The sequence below is a fragment of the Oncorhynchus mykiss genome, chromosome 12 (assembly GCF_013265735.2).
Source record: "Oncorhynchus mykiss isolate Arlee chromosome 12, USDA_OmykA_1.1, whole genome shotgun sequence".
NCBI lineage: Eukaryota > Metazoa > Chordata > Actinopteri > Salmoniformes > Salmonidae > Oncorhynchus > Oncorhynchus mykiss.
Genome location: NC_048576.1, coordinates 26697446 through 26717913, shown reverse-complemented (window position 1 = coordinate 26717913; position 20468 = coordinate 26697446). Strand labels below are relative to the sequence as shown.

General features: G+C 40.1%; 1 protein-coding gene across 2 annotated transcripts in view; it reads left to right on the top strand.

The window, feature by feature from the left end:
• Positions 1–261: 261 nt before the first annotated feature.
• stard8 (StAR-related lipid transfer (START) domain containing 8) overlaps positions 262–20468 on the top strand; it is a 42675-nt gene continuing 22468 nt past the window's right edge. The window contains exons 1-3 of one of the 2 annotated variants that reach the window (XM_021623206.2): positions 262–413; positions 1428–1461; positions 17611–17682. In XM_021623206.2, coding sequence (XP_021478881.2) covers positions 369–413; positions 1428–1461; positions 17611–17682 — 151 coding nt within the window. In that variant the 5' untranslated portion in view covers positions 262–368. Of the gene's footprint in view, positions 414–1427; positions 1462–13391; positions 13707–17610; positions 17683–20468 lie in introns of those variants that run through there. The other variant, XM_021623207.2, reaches the window with a different exon arrangement.

Below are 20468 nucleotides of genomic sequence, written 5' to 3'. Positions count from 1 at the left end.
GACAGATACTGCATGCCGAGCCCCGCCTAAGCTGCAGTGAATCCAGCCATCTATTGGTTTCAGAGCTACATTATACTGTATGCTGTTTTTTGAGGGGCCTTTTTTTTCCCCAGTTCCATAGTCCAGTGCTTCAGCCATTGGTATGCATAAAGCATCCTTTGGATCAGGCTTGTGCTACTGCTGTGATTTACTGTCCCAAGCCCTGCCCACTTCCCTCAGCCTGCTTCTCAACATCCTGCCTCCCAGCTCCAGCTCCAACTACAGCGCTGGGCTGTGGTGGATACTGAACAGCCATGCAGGACCCAGCACCTTTGGCCGCCCTGTGACCTCGGATACAGGACCTGGGACCTTTCACAGGACACCTGAACATGGCCTTTTTCAGCTGTTTGTACTCATTGTTTGGAAGAGCAAAAGTAAGATTTTTTTTTTTTACGTAAACAAACTTTTAAAAACTTTTAAATATTTTGGTATATTGTTTGAAATGTGTACCGGTAAAGATAAGAATGAATGTGATAAAGATAATCCTTTTTTAAATGTAGATTTAAGTATTTATCATACTCCAACTGTGTTTTGGTCATGTATGGCTCAGTTGGTAGCTTGCAACGCCAAGATTGTGGGTTCGATTCCTAGGACCATCCATACGTAGAAATTCATGCCCGCAAGCCTGTAAGTTCCTTTGGATAAAAGCGTCTGTTAAATGACACATATTAATAGTATATAATTTGTATTTAATGGGTTCCTCTGCTTTTTAAGAAGTCATTCTAACTCCTTGTAATAAGAAACACCTCACTTATTTTATTATAAACTACATATGTATATAGTTGCAGTTATATACTATTGTTCGGAAAGAAACATTAAAATAGGAGAGTTCTCATAACTCGCTACAGTTTCAGAGTAGTGGTCTGTTCAGCATGTGACTCCCAAAGTAACGGACATTCCAGGCAGTTGGGAGTGGGTGTAGGAATGGAGTGAAGGCTGGCTTGTTTTCAGTGAGCATGCTCTCAAGGAGGTGTTATCCCAGAGTTACCGCAGCAACGGGATTCAAATGTAGCCTTTCTCAAGCGTCCACTTGGAGCCAATAGTGCTCCTTTTAGAAAGTTCTGACATCATTGAAAATGTAAGATCATAATATACGGCTGGAACTACACAGAATAGTTGATTCTTTGTTGAATAAATGTCACAGTCTACTACATTTCTCAAGTCTTACTTAATTTAGCTAATTTGACTTCAAGAATGTTGTGCCTATGATCCATACATAACAAAGTTGTAACTTAAATAATGTTTTCTAACAATGTACTGACAACACATTTCAAATACATATCATATGTTAGAAAATAAATAAAGAGTCAGTGCACTTGATGCTGCAAAACATTCCATCTGAAACATTCCAAGTATGGACATGACATGCTCTATTTTCCTTCTTTCAGGTGATGTCCTCATCATGGGGCTACAAGAGAGCAGGTAAGGATAAGAGACTGACTATCATTCAGAGAAAATTGATTTAAGAGCAAAGCGTTGAGAGCAAAATATGTGCATCTCTTTTGTTATTGTTGGTTAATCAAATTGTCTACTCTATCTAGAAGTGTATAACCATCAGCTGGTCTTCTCAAAAAAAAAACATAGCCTGGTATTAAGTAAATTGCAAGTAGTAGCCAATGATTTATATATAAACTATTTGACTGACAGAGAATGCTGTTTTGAAGTCCCCGCACCTCCATCTTGGCACTCCTCCCACTATTGTAAAAAATAGTTTGGATGCTATAGAAATGCATTTACAATTGTCTACATTTGTTTTTGCCATAAGTATTATATTACAGACAGCTTAATGCATACATTTAAATTATATTTGTAAGCTAAACAAAAAAACAAAAATATTATGTACAGTACTAGTCAAAAGTTTGGACACACCTATTCATTCAAGGGTTTTTCTTTATTTGTACTATTTTAAACACTGTAGAATAATAGTGAAGACATCAAAACAAATATTATATACTTGAGATTCTTCAAAGTAGCCACCGTTTGCCTTGATGACAGCTTTGTTAACGCTTGGCATTCTCTCAACCAGCTTCACCTGGAATGCTTTTATACGTTTCCACATATGCTGAGCACTTGTTGGCTGCTTTTCCTTCACTCTGCAGTCCAACTCATCCCAAACCATCTCAATTGGGTTGAGGTTGGGTGATTGTGGAGGCCAGGTCATCTGAGGCATCACTCAATCACTCTCCTTCTTGGTCAAATAGTCCTTACACAGCCTGGAGGTGTGTTGATTTATTGTCCAGTTTAAAAACAAATGATAGTCCCACTAAGCACAAACTAGATGGGATGGCGTATCGCTCCAGAATGCTGTGGTAGCCATGCTGGTCAAGTGTGCATTGAATTCTAAATAAATCACTGACAGTATCACCAGCAAAGCAACATCAAACCTCCACTTCCATGCTTCACGTTGGGAACCACACATGTGGAGATCATCCGTTCACCTACTCTGCATCTCACAAAGACAGGGTAGTTGGAACCCAAAATCTCAAGTTTGGACTCATCAGACCAAAGGACAGATTTCAACCCGGTCTAATGTCTCTTCTTATTATTGGTGTCCTTTAGTAGTGGTTTCTTCGCAGCAATTCGACCATGAAGACCTGATTCACGCAGTCTTCTCTGAACAGTTGATGTTGAGATGTGTCTGTTACTTGTGAAGCATTTATTTGGGCTGCAATCTGAGGTGCAGTTAACTCTAATGAACTTATCCTCTGCAGCAGAGGTAACCCTGGGTCTTCCGTTACTGTGGTGGTGTAACGGCTTTCTTCCTGGGAAGGAGAGGAGGACCAAAATGCAGCGTGGTTATGTATAAACATCTTTAATGAAAGATGAAAACGTGAACACTATACAAAATAAGAAAACGTGGAAAAACCGAAACAGTCCTAACTGGTGCAAAACACAGAGACAGGAACAACCAACCACAAAATACCCAAAGAATATGGCTGCCTAAATATGGTTCCCAATCAGAGACAACAATAAACACCTGCCTCTGATTGAGAACCACTCTAGGCAACCATAAACTTACCTAGACCAGCTACACTGAACACAACCCCATAAATCTAATAAACCCCTAGACAAGACGAGACACATAAATCACCCATGTCACACCCTGGCCTAACCAACATAATAAAGAAAACACAGAATACTAAGACCAGGGCGTGACAGGTGGTCCTCATGAGAGCCAGTTTCATCATAGCGTTAATGGTTTTTGCGACTGCACTTGAAAAACGTTCAAGTTCTTGAAATTTTCCGTATTGACTGTCTTAAAGTAATGATGGACTGTCATTTCTCTTTGCTTATTTGAGCTGTTCTTGCTACAATATGGATTTGATCTTTAACCAAATCTTTTGTATACCCCCCTACCTTGTCACAACACAACTGGTTGGCTCAAACGCATTAAGAAGGAAAGAAATTCCACAATTTAACTTTTAACAAGGCACACCTGTTAATTGAAATGCATTCCAGGTGACTACCTCATGAAGCTGGTTGATAGAATGCCAAGAGTGTGCAAAGCTGTCATCAAGGCAAAGGGTCGCGACTTTGAAGCATCTAAAATATTACATACATTTTGACTTGTTTAACACTTTTTTGGTTACTACATGATTCCAGATGTGTTATTTCATAGTTTTGATGTCTTCACTATTATTCTACAATGAATAAAATTGTAAAAATAAAGAAAAACCCTTGAATGAGTAGGTGTGTCCAAACTTTTGACTGGTACATTTTATTATTTTTTTTACCCCTTTTTCTCCCCTCATGGTATCCAATTGTTTAGTGGCTAATATCTTGTCTCCTCGCTACAACTCCCATACGGGCTCGGGAGAGACGAAGGTTGAAAGTCATGCGTCCTCTGATACACAACCCAACCAAGCCGCACTGCTTCTTAACACAGTGCCCTCCAACCCGGAAGCCAGTCGCACCAATGTGTCAGAGGAAACACCGTGCATCTGGCAACCTTGGTTAGCGCGCACTGCGCCCGGCCCGCCACAGGAGTCGCTGGTGCGCGATGAGACAAGGATTTCCCTACCGGCCAAACCCTACCTAACCCGGACAATGCTAGGCCAACTGTGGGTCGCCCCACGGACCTCCCGGTCGCGGCCGGTTACGACAGAGCCTGGGCGCGAACCCAGAGTCTCTGGTGGCGCAGCTGGTGCTGCAGTACATTTGACCGGAAAGTATTCAGACCCCTTGACTTTTTCCACATTTTGTTACATTACAGCTTTATTCTAAAACGGATTAAATAAAGAAAAATCCTCAGCAATCTACACACAGTACACCATAATGACAAAGTGAAAACAGGTTTTTAGAAATGTTTGCAAATGTTTTAAAAATGAAAACATAAATACCTTATTTACATAAGTTTTCAGACCCTTTGCTATGATATTCGAAATTGATCTCAGGTGCATCCTGTTTCCATTAATCATCCTTGAGATGTTTCTACAACTTGATTGGAGTCCACCTGTGGTAAATTCCTCATATTCTAAAATTGATTAAATAGCTTTTTTCCCCTCAACAATCCACACACAATACCATATAATGACAAAGCAAAAACGGGTTTTTAGAAATATTTGGAAATGTATAAAAAATGTAAAACTGAAATATCACATTTACATAGGTATTCAGACTCAGTACTTTGTTGAAGCACCGTTGGCAGCGATTACAGCCTTGAGTCTTGTTGGGTATGATGCTACAAGCTTGGCACACCTGTATTTGCGGAGTTTCTCCCAGTCCTCTCTGTAGAGCCTCTCAAGCTATGTCATTTTGAATGGGGAGCATCAATTCACAGCTATTTTCAGGTCTCTCCAGAGATCGGTCCGGGCTTTGGCTCGGCCACTCAAGGACATTCAGAGACTTGTCCCGAAGCCTCTCCTGCGTTGCCTTGGCTGTGTGCTTAGGGTCGTAGTCCTGTTGGAAGGTGAACCTTCACCCCAGTCTGAGGTCCTGAGTGCTCTGGAGCAGGTTTTCATCAATTATCTCTCTGTTCTTTGCTCCATTCATCTTTGCTTCCATTCTGACTAGTCTCCCCATCCCTGCCACTGAAAGTCATCCCCACAGCATGATGCTGCCTCCACCGTAAGAATGGTGCCAGGTTTCCACCAGACGTGACAGTTGGTATTCAGGCCAAAGAGTTCAATCTTGGTTTCATCAGACTAGGAATCTTGTTTCTCATGGTCTGAGAGTCCTTTAGGTGCCTTTTGGCAAACTCCAAGCGGCCTGTCATGTGCCTTTTACTGAGGAGTGGCTTCCGTCTGGCCACTCTATCATAAAGGCCTGATTGATGTAGTGCTGCAGAGATGGTTGTTCTTCTGGAATGTTCTCCCATCTCCTCAGATGAACTCTGGTGCTCTGTCAGAGTGACCATTGTGTTCTTGTTCACCTCCCTGACCAAGGCCTTTCTCCCCCGATTGCTCTTTTTGAGTTTGTACGATTTAGGTGGTTCCAAACTTCTTCCATGTAAGAATGATGGAGGCCACTATGTTCTTGGGGACCTTCAATGCTGCACATATTTTTTTGTACCCTAACCCAGATCTGTGCCTCGACACAATCATGTCTCGGAGCTCTATGGACAATTCCTTCGATCTCATGGCTTGGTTTTCACTCTGACATGCACTGTCAACTGTGGGACCTTATATAGACAGGTGTGTGCTTTTCCAAATCATGTCCAATCAATTGAATTTACCACAGGTGGACTCCAATCAAGTTGTAGAAACATCTCAAGGATGATTAATGGAAACAGCATGCACCGGAGTTCAATTTCGAGTCTCATAACAAAGGGTCTGAATACTTGTGTAAACAAGGTATTTCTGTTTTTCATTTTTAATGAAAATTCATTTTTAATCTGCAAAAATGTCTAAAACCCTGTTGTTCGTCTTCAAAGTAGAAGTCTACACTGCTATTTTAAATCCGCTATGCATCAGGATTTGAAGGACAATTATAGCCATGAACTTAATATCCCACACCACACCAGAGAGTTCTGTAGTAGTCTATGCATCGTGTGCCATTCCTTTCTTGGAAGGTGCACATTTACATTTTAGAGTGAGCTTTATTGCAGCGGGAAAGTCTGAGAGATGAATTCAGTATATCTTCATTGAATACAGGACATAACTACAAATTACTTCACAGACTACATCTGGAAAAGGCTCTAGGTCATGAAGTTTCAAAAGTCAAAAGAATGTTACAACGGACAAGGGTTGCTGCTGAGAATGGATAGTGAAACTTGTAATGGTTTTAAATCAAAGTCCCCAACTTTTCAAACTCAAGACTGCACACATAAAACGAGTGCTTTATTGCAAAGGAATTTAGACCACCAACATGTTGCAGGTAAATTGTAAAAGTAGGCTATGCCTAAGTCTGTAATTGCTTAATCTATTAAATAGGCAACCACCGCAAAACATCAATTATGACATTTTTTACTGCCAGGCTGTATTCACAGCTACACTTTCCACTCAATTAATGGCTGCAAATCCTGATCAACCTATTCATTTTAGTTTAGTTACTGGGAAAGGATTGCACATCAATTTAAGCTATGGTATTGTCGCCTACAATAGAGTGCTGTTGAAGACAGAGCTAAAGGCTATATTAAAATAAGTTTAGGTAGGCTATGGATGCATCCAGATGATCCTGTAATAGCTTTAGCTCTGTCTAAAGAAGGCTCACCTTTGATCGACAGCCTCCAAATAGGAAGCTACCCAGGGCACCCAGTCATAATGCAGCATTCACAACACAACTGTCTCTCATGAGCTTGCTGTGTTGTCATGTATGTATTTGCTAATAAACAGAAAGACATGCTTCTCATACTGTGAAATGCAACAAGATGAGCAGGCCCTTTTGTTTCACATTTTTTCATTATATTTGTCATTTCCTCTCAACCTTTTCCTTTGAGCCCATTTGAAATCAGTTCCATAGAAGATATATGATAGGCTTAATAAAGCAACAGCTGCTCTCCAATCACAGGCTCAGGTTTAAAGGCCATGGTTTCCCTAGAGACAGCCCAGTGCCATTAATAACATGGTGAAGGTCTGAGGGTGGTGCTTTTTCTACTATAAAAGATTTTAGAGATTTAAAAAAAAGCATAGATCTAGATGAGATTAGAATTGTCTCCTTTAAATAATACTTCAATGACCTGAAAGTAGCAATACTACGATATTCAATGTTTTATGGAAAAAGCTATATGGGTGGATTATGTCCTAGTCTCATGCATAGGACTTGATGTCAGAATGTAAATGTACTGCAAAGCAGGCCTACCTAGCTGTAATTGCAAGGGCTCTGTTCAGTGAACATTATAATGTAAACCTCTTATTTATGGTAATGCTCTTTCTCTGAAAGTTGCACAGGTGATTGCAATCATGTGGAAATGTTGTTGATCATTGTCTCTATTCCATATCCCTCTTGTGAAAGTGTTTCTCCTCTATAATATCACAGACAAAGCATGTTCCACCCTACCAGGCATTGCACAAATTGTCCTATACTATAGTAAGAGGTGGCATGATTCAGGAGTTAGGGCAGGTGATACACTCAGTAAAAAGGAAAAATCCTGTTGAGATGAAACAAGAATATCTGACATATTATATATAATTTCTTCAGGTGATGAAAAGTTGTGTGGCATTGAGCGCAGCCATGTGTTGGGCACCAGTGCTTGACTTTGACAGAAATAGGAGACGGTACTTATTTTGGATGCTGGTACTGTTTATTATTTAGGTGCAGGAGTTCCACAATACTTTTGAGCAGATATTCTATAAGAGGTGCAGGAACTCAAGCAGTAGAAGATTTGAGGTGCTGGTACTCAGCTCCGGTGAGCTCTTACCCAAGTTAAGCACTAGGTGGGCACACAGCATCACATGGACTACCCACTCTGAGGAATGACAATGGTGTGAGTTATTGGGCACATGTCATCCTGGTAGAGGAATAGATATAAACATGGTCTGTTCTTTTTGATTGATTTATGATTGATTTGTAGTTACTCATTCTATTCCAAAATAGAAATTTGAGGAGCATGTGCAGGTTCATGACCCATGTGAGAAATGTGAGTGTTTGTCCATATTGAATGTTTGTGTGCTGGAATATTACAGCAGGGTATATACCATTTTTTTAGAACAATTTTCTAAAGTAAGGTTTAATTACGCAAAGAAAAAGATTAGAGAAGCAGACCGGTGTTTAGGAAGATTGTGGCATTATGACATGTTCTAGTCTGCCAGCCTCCTCTAACAACTCATTTCCTGAGAGGTCAGCTCTTCTGTACCACACCTTTTCCTTTTGCTGTCTGTGTTACATATTCACTGTAGTTTCCCAGAAGGCCATATCTCCCTCTGAACCCATCTGCCGGTATGCAAGGAAATGTCTGTCATGGATTAGTCATAGAAATGGAAAATGAAAAGAGAGAAAGTTCCAAACTGCTTCTGAACTTTGATCTGATCATGAATATCAGGCCCTAATGGCCTTTCCTCTGGTAGATTTAGCTTATCTGGAAACTGTTATGAAGAGTATGCCATCATATAGTGTGCTATTGCAAAGCTTTATGTGGAAGGTTGAAGGTTAAACTGGTGTTGCTCTACAATACGATAACAGCTAGGTCCGCTGGCCTTGAGCTTGACCTCTCAAATGGCAAAGATACTGTACAGACAGGGACAAATCAAGTAGAAGGAAAAAGATGTGAAGAAGACTACAGACAGTATTTCAGTATGTCATTTAACCACACAAACACCACACAAACACCCCCAAGAGTGATGCCAAGTATTTGTATTTGTATTTGCATTTATTATGGATCCCCATTAGCTGCTGCCAAAGCAGCAGATACTCTTTCTGGGGTCCAGCTAAATTAAGGCAGTTTATACAATTGTAAAACATTACAATACATTCACAGATTTCACAACACACTGTGTGCCCTCAGGCCCCTACTCCACCACTACCACATATCTACAGTACTAAATCCATATGTGTATGTATAGTGCTTATGTGTGTGTGTGTGTGTGTGTGTGTGTGTGTGTGTGTGTGTGTGTGCCTGTGCCAATATTTGTGTTGCTTCACAGTCCCCGCTGTTCCATAAGGTGTTTTTTATTCTGTTTTTCAATCAAATTTTACTGCTCGCGTCAGTTACTTGATGTGTAATTGAGTTCCATGTAGTCATGGCTCTATGTAGTACTGTGTGTCTCCCATAGTCTGTTCTGGACTCTGGACTGTGAAGAGACCTCTTGTGGCATGTCTTGTGGGGTATGCATGGGTGTCCGAGCTGTGTGCCAGTAGTTTAGACAGACAGTTTGGTGCATTTAACATGTCAATACCTCTCATAATTAAAAGTAGTGATGAAGGCAATCTCTCCTCCACTTTCAGCCAGGAGTGATTGACATATTAATATCAGCTCTCTGTGTACACTACCGTTCAAAAGTTTGCGGTCACTTGTTTTTCAAAGAAAAGCACATTTTTGTCCATTAAAATAACATCAAATTGATCAGAAATACAGTGCAGACAATGTTAATGTTGTAAATGACTATTGTAGCTGGAAACGACAGATTTTTTATGGAATATCTACATAGGCATACAGAGGCCCATTATCAGCAACCATCACTCCTGTGTTCCAATGGCATGTTGTGTTAGCTAATCCAAGTTCATCACTTTAAAAGGCTAATTCATCAATAGAAAACCCTTTTGCAATTATGTTAACACAGCTGAAAACTGTTGTCCTAATTAAAGAAGCAATAAAACTGGCCTTCTTTAGACTAGTTGAGTATCTGGAGCATCAGCATTTGTGGGTTCAATTACAGGCTCAAAATGGCCAGAAACAAAGCACTTTCTTCTGAAACTCGTCAGTCTATTCTTGTTTTGAGAAATTAAGGTTATTCCATGCGAGAAATTGCCAAGAAACTGAAGATCTCATACAATGGTGTGTACTACTCCCTTCACAGAACAGCGCAAAGTGGCTCTAACCAAAACAGTGGGAGGCCCCGGTAGTGGGAGGCCCCGGTGCACAACTGAGCAAGAGGACAAGTACATTAGAGTGTTTAGTTTAAGAAACAAATGCTTCACAAGTCCTCAACTGGCAGCTTCATTAAATAGTACCCGCAAAACACCAGTCTCAACATCAACAGCGAAGAGGCAACTCCGGGACGCTGGCGTTCTAGGCAGAGTTCCTCTGTCCAGTGTCTGTGTTCTTTTGACCATCTTAATCTTTTATTTTTATTGTTCCAGTCTGAGATATGACTTTTTCTTTGGAACTCTTGTAAAATTGTTTCCTAATGATCAATTAGCCTTTTAAAATTATAAACTTGAATTTATTACAAGATTTAATTGAGGTTCAGGGTTTAGTGAGTGTTTTGTTCCAAATACAATGCTTTTAATATTAGAACAATTTAGGGCTAACATTCCTTGTCACCCACTCTGAAACTAATTGCAGCTCTTTGTTGAGTGTTGCAGTCATTTTAGTCCCTGTAGTAGCTGACATGTATAGCGTTGAGTCATCCGCATACATAGACACTCTGGCTTTATTCGAAGTCAGTGGCATGTCGTTAGTAAAAATTGAAAAAAGCAAGGGGCCTAAACAGCTGCCCTGGGGAATTCCTGACTGAGTTGAGTTTATGAGTTTATTTTTTATTTTTACAGGGACAGTGCACATTAATCAACGTTTCAGTAAAAGTGCCGGTTTTAGCCAGCCGGCTAATTTTCAACCGCAGTCCCTGGGCAGGTTATTAAAAACAATTACAATATAGACAATAGCAACATAGAACAAGCAAGACATAGCAACATAGGACAAGCAAGACATAGCATACAGACAGAGCAACATAGGACAAGCAAGACGTAGCATACAGACAGAGCAACATAAAACAAAAAGCAGCAAGACAAAATTCATAAAAATAACAAAGTGTTTCCACACCTCACAAGCTACAGACAACAGACAACATGGAAAGCGGCAACACACAGCTAGGGACCATGTTCACAAATCTGATTGACCTTTAGCCATGTCTTCAAGCATTTTGTGAAAGTGTGATATGTGGTGCAGTTATGTGTGTCTGATGGCAGTGACTCTAACTGGATTGTATTTGAGAGGCTTCCATTAAAGAACACCCCCCTGTAACTCTTTATCCACATTATAGCAAGGGTTGTAAAGCCATAACACATACATTTTTCCAGCAGCAGACTATGATCGATTATGTCAAAAGCTGCACTGAAGTCTAACAAGACAGCCCCCACAATAATTGTATCATCATCATTTCTCTCAGCCAATCATCAGTCATTTGTGTAAGTGCTATGCTTGTTGAGTGTCCTTCCCTATAAGCACGCCGAAATTCTGTTGTCAATTTGTTTACTGTGAAATAGCATTGTATCTGGTCAAACACAATTTTTCCCAAAAGTTTACTAAGGGTTGGTAACAGGCTGATTGGTCGGCTATTTGAGCCAGTAACGTGATGATACAAGTGCTGAAAGCACAATTTTGTCTTGGTCTTGGTTTTTGTGATTTCCAGATGTTTTCCTAGTCGTACATGACAGGGATGTACAGTGCCTTCAGAAAGTATCCACACCTCTTGAATTTTTCCACATTTTGTTGTCTTATAGCTTGAATTTAAAATGGATACAATTTTGATTTTTTTGGTCTCTGGCCTACACACAATACCCCATAATGTCAAAGTGGAATTATGTTTTTTGGCATTTTACAAATTAATAAGAAATGAAAAACTGAAATGTCTTGGGTCAACAAGTATTCAACACCATTGTTATCGCAAGCCTAAATATGTTCAGCAGTAAAAATGTACTTAACAGATCACATAGTAAGTTTTATGGACTCTGTGTGCAATAATAGTGTTTAACATGATTTTTGAATGACTACCTAATCTCTGTACACCACACATACTAATGGCTGTGATGGGAGAAAACTGAGGATGGATGAACAACATTGAAGTTACTCCACAATACTAACCTAATTGACAGTGTTAAGAAGGAAGCCTGTACAGAATACAAATATTCCAAAACGTACATGCTGTTTGCCACAGGGCACTAAAGTAATACTCCTGAGTGGCTCCCGAGTGGCGCAGCAGTCTAAGGCACTGCATCTCAGTGCTTGAGGCGTCACTACAGACACCCTGGTTTGAATTCAGGCTGTATCACAACCGGCCGTGATTGGGAGTCTCATAGGGCGGCGCACAATTGGCCCAGCGTCGTCTGGGTTTGGCCGGTGTAGGCCGTCATTGTAAATAAGAATTTGTTCTTAACTGACTTGCCTAGTTAAATAAAGGTTACTTTTTTTAAATACTGCAAAAGAATGTGGGGCAAATCCAATACAACACATTACTGAGTACCACACTCCATATTTTCAAGCATAGTGGTGGCTGCATCATGTTATGGGTATGCTTATAATCGTTGAGGACTGGGGAGTATTTGAGGGAAAAAAAGTACAGAGTGGATCTAAGCACATGCTTTCCACCAGACACTGGGAGATAAATTCACCTTTCAGCTTGACAATAACCTAAATCACAAGGCCAAATCTACACTGGAGTTGCTTACCAAGAATACAGTGAATGTTCCTCAGTGTCCGAGTTACAGTTTTGACTTAAATATACTATGGCACACCCTAAAAATGGTTGTCTAGCAATGATCAACAACCAATTTGATAGAGTTTGAAGAATTTTGAAATTAAAAAAATAAAATAATGGGCAAATGTTGCACAATCCAGGTGTAGAAAGTTCTTAGATGCTTCTACAAAGTATTGACTCAGGGGTGTGAATAGTTATGTAAATGAGATATTTCTGTGTTTCATTTTCAATAAATGAGCAAAAATGTCTAAACTTGTTTTCACTTCGTCATTATGGGGTATTGTGTGTAGATTGGTGAGAAAAAAATATTTAATCCATTTTGAATTCAAGCTGTAACACAACAAAATGTAGAATAAATCAAGGGGTAGGAATGTTTTCTGAAGGCACTGTATATTGTTTCCTCTCCTCAGATCTGGCTTGTTGGCTTGTTTCAACAAGTCTGCTGTGTGAACAGAGATAGGCACCGACCGTTCTACCCCTTGGTTTGATAACATTTGTGACAGCTTCAGAGATATGTTTAAATAGTTGAAATAAATAACTATTTCAGAGGTGTCAAAGATTTTAGAAGTTAAACAAGAAAGTTATTTACTGAAGCTCTGAAAGGACAGACAGGGAAACAGTTGTAGGCCTAAATTTAGGATAGTTAAGTAAAAGGAATAAAACATATTATAATTGTGCAATCAGTTATAGTTTGAAAGGAAGAAATTGAATCATCTTTCTGTATTAAAGTTGTGGTTTTTAAGGCTGTGTTAGAGTTTGCGAAAGCCTGTAATTCACCCCCTCACTAGCTCAAATGGTATGGCCTTCCTGGAGGGGGGTGGGGTGTCTGAGGTGGGACAGTTGTTCAAGAGGAACCAGATGGTTTTCAGCATGAATGGGGTCATGAAGGGCAGGTTCTGTTAGGCTGGTACAGTTGTTCGCAAATAGAAAAGTAGTGATAACTGGAATCCCTGGCTTCAGTTCCCTTGCTTGGTTTCTTTTGCCTGCTTGAAACTGTTCTTCTTGGATTTGTGTAACTAACTCTCAATCATTTATGGAATCTGTAAAGTTTTGACCTCCACCACCAGGCTACTGTTGAGTGTTTTGGGCTTCAATGCCCTTTTTATTTGTTAATGAGTGGTCGGACTAAGTTTCAGCAACTGCTCGGAAAAAATGGTGAGTATGAGACTTATCCTTTCTGAAAATATGATCTTATTTTTAGTTAGTTTATTTACATGTCAGTATATTATGGAGAACCATGGAGAGAAAAAGAGAGGGACAATTTAGGGCAGATGATTGATTTCTTCTTATTAAAAAAAGTTCAGAAAGATCTATTAAGATTTTACTGATTTAAGAATTAAAAACAGAATGAAAGGTATGATTTAGAAAGCATTATGATGTGCTTTGAAAAACATCACGTTCTGTCTTCTAAAGAAATGGTATTTTTAGGGTCATTGTACAGCTGTATCTACTTCTAAATACATTCTGATTAATGTTTAAAGCCCATTGTAGTGAACAATTAAGCAGATTTGAACATTATGCTAATTATATATTATAATGTTATATGCCTAACCATAATGTTAAAGCCATCTACTGTGTCGAGAGAATGAGACCTTTGAACTCCTGATGTCACCACACATGCTCAATCCTGCTGGAATTTTAATCAAATGGAAATGTACAGTAAGACTTGTTGATCGTGTGGGCTTTGGACCCTTGGTGATCAATGGCTTGCATTGTGGTAGCTTAGCCGTCCATTGAAAAGTTGGGCATGAAACAATGGCAGCCTTACATCTCCTGCGAACAATACCAATTATTCAGTTTTGAAATAGAAATGGGAATTCAGGGATTTGTGGTCACTGAGAGAATATCCCCTCTCTATCTTTGGACCACTATGTTTTTCTTGTGTTTATGGTCAAGTACTGACAATAACATTTGCATTAATTCAGTGAATAATAAAAGTTGTTTGAAATCGAAAGATATTTTTTTTAAGGTATAAAATTGTATCAAATATAAATGGTATGAAAAAAGGCACATGCATTTCATTCTTCTATTTGTAGATTTTTAGGTAATACATTGAAGAATGTGGACCTCGTACCACAGCAAGGCTTTCTAGGCCAATCACAATGTTGCCTAATTTATTTTCTGGTTTTAATAGTCCTCCGAAATTCCCCTGAGAAGTACAGCAGTCAGAGAAGAACATGATCATTAGATAGCACATAAACGATTGGTTATATAGTAATTGATGCCCTCAGCAGCACAGAGAACACACTATATTATAAAATATGCAGAGCCCCTTAGGACACTGTGGTATAAACGTCTCCCTTTGTGTCAACACTCCCTCCCAGTGCTGGGGATTTCCTGTCGGCCATTAGCCTCCCATCCACCCTAACCCAGTCTGCCCCGCATGGCTCTCTCTCTTCTCCGTGGTGTCAAACCATCTTCTCCTCAGATGAGGAGTTTAAACAGAAGCAACACCTCCACCACCAGAGACAGACACCTCTCCTGATCAGTACTCTCTCCCCCAACCCAACCCAGAGATAGGCACCGACCGTTCTGCCCCTTTGCTCACCTCACACCCAGACAGGGAAACAACAGCTCGCTCTGTGGTTAACCTTCACTTCACTCTTGATAAAAAGGCAGCACTCTGCTCCCTCATAGAGAACCAGGTCTTCCCGTCTAACCTTCAAGTCAACTTGACAGGCAGGCAGGAGAAAGATAGGCAGGCAGCCCTCCTGCTCACCTCTCACCCCCGGAATGATAGTCCTCCCTTCTGTTCACCCCCAACCTATGAAGAGACAGCCACATTTACATTCAGACACAACAGTCATCAAATCTATAGAACGTGACTGGTCAAAACTCACAGTCTAATCAAGCATAGCAACAAGTCTCATAAAAATGCTTTGCTTCACCTCTGTACAACTTTCAAAGTGCTGATAAATGAAAAGACTGCTGTTGAAGTGTCTGTAATATGATTTACACGAATGCAGCAAATCCCCTTATTTTTTTGTAAACATCTGCTAGGAATTTAAGGAATTCAATCATCACTTGTAGAAATTCAGTATGGCATCCATATTATATACTTAATTAAGCTTGTTGATGGCGGCAGTGAAGTGCAGAAGTCAGAGGAGAACATGATCAGTGTTCCCTTGTAAGGAGCTCTGAATGACGACTTGTTAATACTCCCCAAGTCTCAGCTGTTCAGGTATCTGATGGTGTCAATGTTCAGTGGGCGGCTTCAAGCCTAAGCATGAGGGAAGGGCTAGACTCCAATTGGCAGGCGGCTCAAATGAAAACCGTAGAGAAGGAAAACCAGATGGTAGCGCTGGTCAGGATGCTGCACTTTCCTCAAGGCAAATCTGTTTGAAGTTTCAACAGCTTTCCAGCTGCTTCTCTGACTGATTACAGGGAAGGGACAGTCGATCTTTAGAGATGAGAGGAAGGATATGGAATATTATACTATTTTTGCAGTGAAGGAGCTTTCTGACATACAGTACCAATGGGAGATTCCTCTAAACGTCAGTCACTGTAGTAGTCCCTTTGTTTTTCTTCTTGGGTGTCTTAGGTTTTGACTTTCCTGTTGGAAATGAATCATGTTGCATACTGACCTCAAAGCAGAGAGGATTCTGCTGGTTTGGCTTAAATACGTAATAGAAACCCATGAACTAAGAAGGCATGAGGCTAACCAAGTCTCAATGGTAGAAGTGTATGTCATGTAGCTATTTTAGTTTCAGTGGGTGGCTTGTACTGTTTGAGTATGTATTCAATGAGTAATCCCAATGAGTCTGCATATAGGCTACAACTGGCCTTTTCCTGGAGCCAGTTTGCTGTAGGGTAGGGCAGTTAGGGAGGGGATATCTGCATGGGAAGGAAGCATGGCTTCCCCGGGGACCCGCACAGCTCAGTCTACAGGTCTTTCAGCTTGGAACTCATGAATTAACGAGAGGTTCCTTACAATTATACTCATCATCTCAATAATGATATAGGCCACACAGATTTAGTTCATGTTCCTTTGATATCAATTGGGATGTTCTGAATAACTGAGTAGACTCGTAATTTGGCAATTGTTCAGATACTGCTCTATACCTTCTGAAAATTGGTGTTGCGAAGACCTATTTCACAAATTCTCTTTTACTGCTGGAGTTTCAGGCTTTCCCTGGTGGATAGCACAGTGCTTGAGAACACAGGCCTCAGTTATGATATCCAGTCGGAGCTCTGGGTGTATGGGAGTTAAGGAATGTCATAAGGAGGTGGAGTCTCCCGGAGAGGAAAAGAGAGGGACAATTTAGACGCGAGTCAAACATACAGTAGTCTATAGTACAGTAAACTGATGCAAGAGGTCTTTGTGTGAAAGGCTCACTGGTTATTGTATGTCCATTCATTACCTTTTAGATAAACTATCAATTGTCTCTCCATTAAAAATCCAACGTTGTAGGCTACGAGTTAAATATTTACTAAGCAGGATCTTAACCATTTTCAGAATTTTCAAAGCATGGGTTGAATTTCATGATGGGCTTCATTTGTAACCTTCCGAGGATATGTTCTTCACATATTAGAATTTAGTGTTCAGACCTCATAAATATGTTCTATTTACCTCGTATGTTGCCAGGTGGTTATCTGAACCAACCATATTGCTAAAAGGCCACATTGACAATCTACCGGAGGCAGTAATGTCAGTGCATCCACATATCCCACCCAGATGAGGTCTTACAGACGTGTTTAGTTTCTATGAATTTTTGCCAGTGTCATGCCAATGTCATGCACCAGTAGTGACAGTATTGTTAAAGTGTGGAAAGTTGTAAAGCCAAATAAAGTGATAAACCAACTTGATAGATAAGCCTCTGCTTTGCCTCTGTGCATTTGGGGTCTTTCATTTGGCCATCATCATTGCCTTCTATCAGGCTCTCCGAATCTGGTTGTAGGAATATGTATAGTGAAACTATTGCGGAACCTTTGGCTTTATGTAACAAGTCAAACCATAGCAACCACCTACATTTTCATTTAGAAGACTTACTTAGGTGGTAACTGTAGTACAATACATGTGTCTGTGTATCTTTATGCGTTTTCCTTTTTTCCTTTTCAGAACTGGAGGCTAAAGAAGCTTGTAATTGGCTGCGGGCTGCTGGATTTCCGCAATATGCCCAGCTCTACGAAGGTAATCAATAGATGTCCCTGTGGTTTATGGACTCTAGACTCTATAATGGTCAACCAAGTTAATATGACTACTATAATCCAGAGAGACTCGTTGTGTTTGGTTAGCTCCTACAGTACAGACAGGTTTGCATCCATGAACTTCTAGCTCATCAATGAATGCACAGTCCTATAGTAAAATGAAACAAACCACATTTGCTGCTATATACACAATGTAATCATCTCCCATCACCAATTACTCTACTGTGTTAGTGGATAGAGCCAAATTTGGGCACCAAAATATACCTGATTGTAGGCTACATGTCACTTATGATGTAGAAGATGTCAATAAGCAGTGTTATTTGCCTCCACTCAACAGTCTTCTAATCAAGCTATCCCCATGTCTAGCAAACATGATCATTTAACATGCTGCTTTCATCAGGTTGAAAGCTAATTTACAGTGGGTTGCAAAAGTATTCACCCCCCTTGGCATTTTTCCTATTTTGTTGCATTACAACCTGGAATTAAAATTGATTTTATTTGTATAATTTGATTTACACAACATGCTTACCACTTTGAAGATGCTAAATATTTTTTCTTGTGAAACAAATAAGACAAAAAAAATGAAAACTTAAGCGTGCATAACTATTCACCCCCCCAAAGTCAATACCTTGTAGAGCCACCTTTTGCAACAATTACAGCTGCAAGTCTCTTGGGGTATGTATCTATATGCTTGGCACATTTAGCCACTGGGATTTTTGCCCATTCTTCAAGGCAAAACTGCTCCAGCTCCTTCAAGTTGGATGGGTTCCGCTGGTGTATAGCAATCAGATTCTCAATTGGATTGAGGTCTGGGCTTTGACTAGGCCATTCCAAGACATTTAAATGTTTCCCCTTAAACCACTCAAATGTTGCTTTAGCAGTATGCTTAGGGTCATTTTCCTGCTGGAAGGTGAACCTCCGTCCCAGTCTCAAATCCCAGTCTCAAATCTCAGGTTTCCCTCAGGAATTTCCCTGTATTTAGCGTCATCTTTCAATTCTGACCAGTTTCCCAGTCCCTGCCAATGGAAAAAATCCCCACAGAATGATGCTGCCACCGCCATGCTTCACTGTGGGGATGGTGTTCTCGGGGTGATGAGAGGTGTTGGGTTTGCTCCAGACATAGCATTTTCCTTGATGGCCAAAAAGCTCAATTTTAGTCTCATCTGACCAGAGTACCTTCTTCCATATGTTTGGAGAGTCTCCCACATGCCTTTTGGTGAACACCAACGTGTTTGCTTATTTTTTTCTTTAAGTTATGTTTTTCTTCTGGCCACTCTTCTGTAAAGCCCAGCTCTGTGGAGTGTATGGCTTAAAGTGGTCCTATGGACAGATACTCCAATCTCCGCTGTGGAGCTTTGCAGCTCCTTCAGGGTTATCTTTGGTCTCTTTGTTGCCTCTCTGATTAATGCCCTCTTTGCCTGGTCTGTGAGTTTTGGTGGGCGGCCTTCTCTTGGTAGGTTTATTGTGGTGCCACAATCTTTCCATTTCTTTTATAATGAATTTAATGGTGCTCTGTGGGATGTTCAAAGTTTCTGATATTTTTTTATAACCCAACCCTGATCCGTACTTCTCCACAACTTTGTCCCTGACCTGTTTGGAGAGCTCCTTGGTCTTCATGGTGCCGCTTGCTTGGTGGTGCCCCTTGCTTAGTGGTGTTGCAGACTCTGGGGCCTTTCAGAACGGGTGTATATATACTGAGATCACGTGACAGATCATGTGACACTTAGATTGCACACAGGTGAACTTTATTTAACTAATTATATGACTTCTGAGGGTAATTGGTTGCACCAGACCTTATTTAGGGGCTTCATAGTAAAGGGGGTGAATACATATGCACGCACCACTTTTCTGTTTCTATTTTTTTTAGAATTGTTTTGAAACAAGTTGTTTTTTTTCATTTCACTTTACCAATTTGGACTATTTTGTGTATGTCCATCACATGAAATCCAAATAGAAATCTATTTAAATTACCGGTTGTAATGCAATAAAATAGGAAAAACTCCAAGGCGGATGAATACTTTTGCAAGGCACTGTAATTGCAATACCCAATTATTATTGAACGAATCGCATTCTCTCAATTTGTTGGTTGTGCAATGCATATTCTATGGAGAATGAACTCCACAGGTAAATCATAGATCAAAGTCTGACAAATTTGAATTGCCCAAAGTTCAATGCTGATAATTCACATGAATTAGACATGAAGGAAATGCACCACTGCCAGTCAGAATAAGCTGTAGTGAAAGACAAGAGTGAAAGCATTATGAATAAACTTTGTTTATGCTTGCAGTTGGTTGATGGTACTGTATATGTTAACAAATAATATCCTTATTCTCAGCCTTAATATAAACAATCTTAATTGTTTATCAACTTTGTTCTAAATGCCAGGAGGTTGTGCTCATCAGATGTAAGGAAAGCACCCTCTCCTAACAGTGTAGCCTCTGCAAAAGGGAAGTAGAGAGAAACAAAAGCTGGAAATGAGAAGCCTCTGGAATGTTGTGTGACGAACAGTTTTCTTTCTCTAATATCCCTACGCACACAAAAATAGCCCCTCGTAAAGCCACATAGAATTTTTAACCACTTTTTACAGTTTTAATCAAACTGTTGTAAAAAAATCAGGAGATTTGGAGATTAGTCCATAGCATCCAGTCATTGATCAGTAATGTAAAGGCTTGTCAAACAGTATAATTTTGCTGATTTAATCACGAATACATAATACTGTATAAAATGCATGCATTGCCAAGGACTGCAGGCAGCATGTCTCAAAATAAA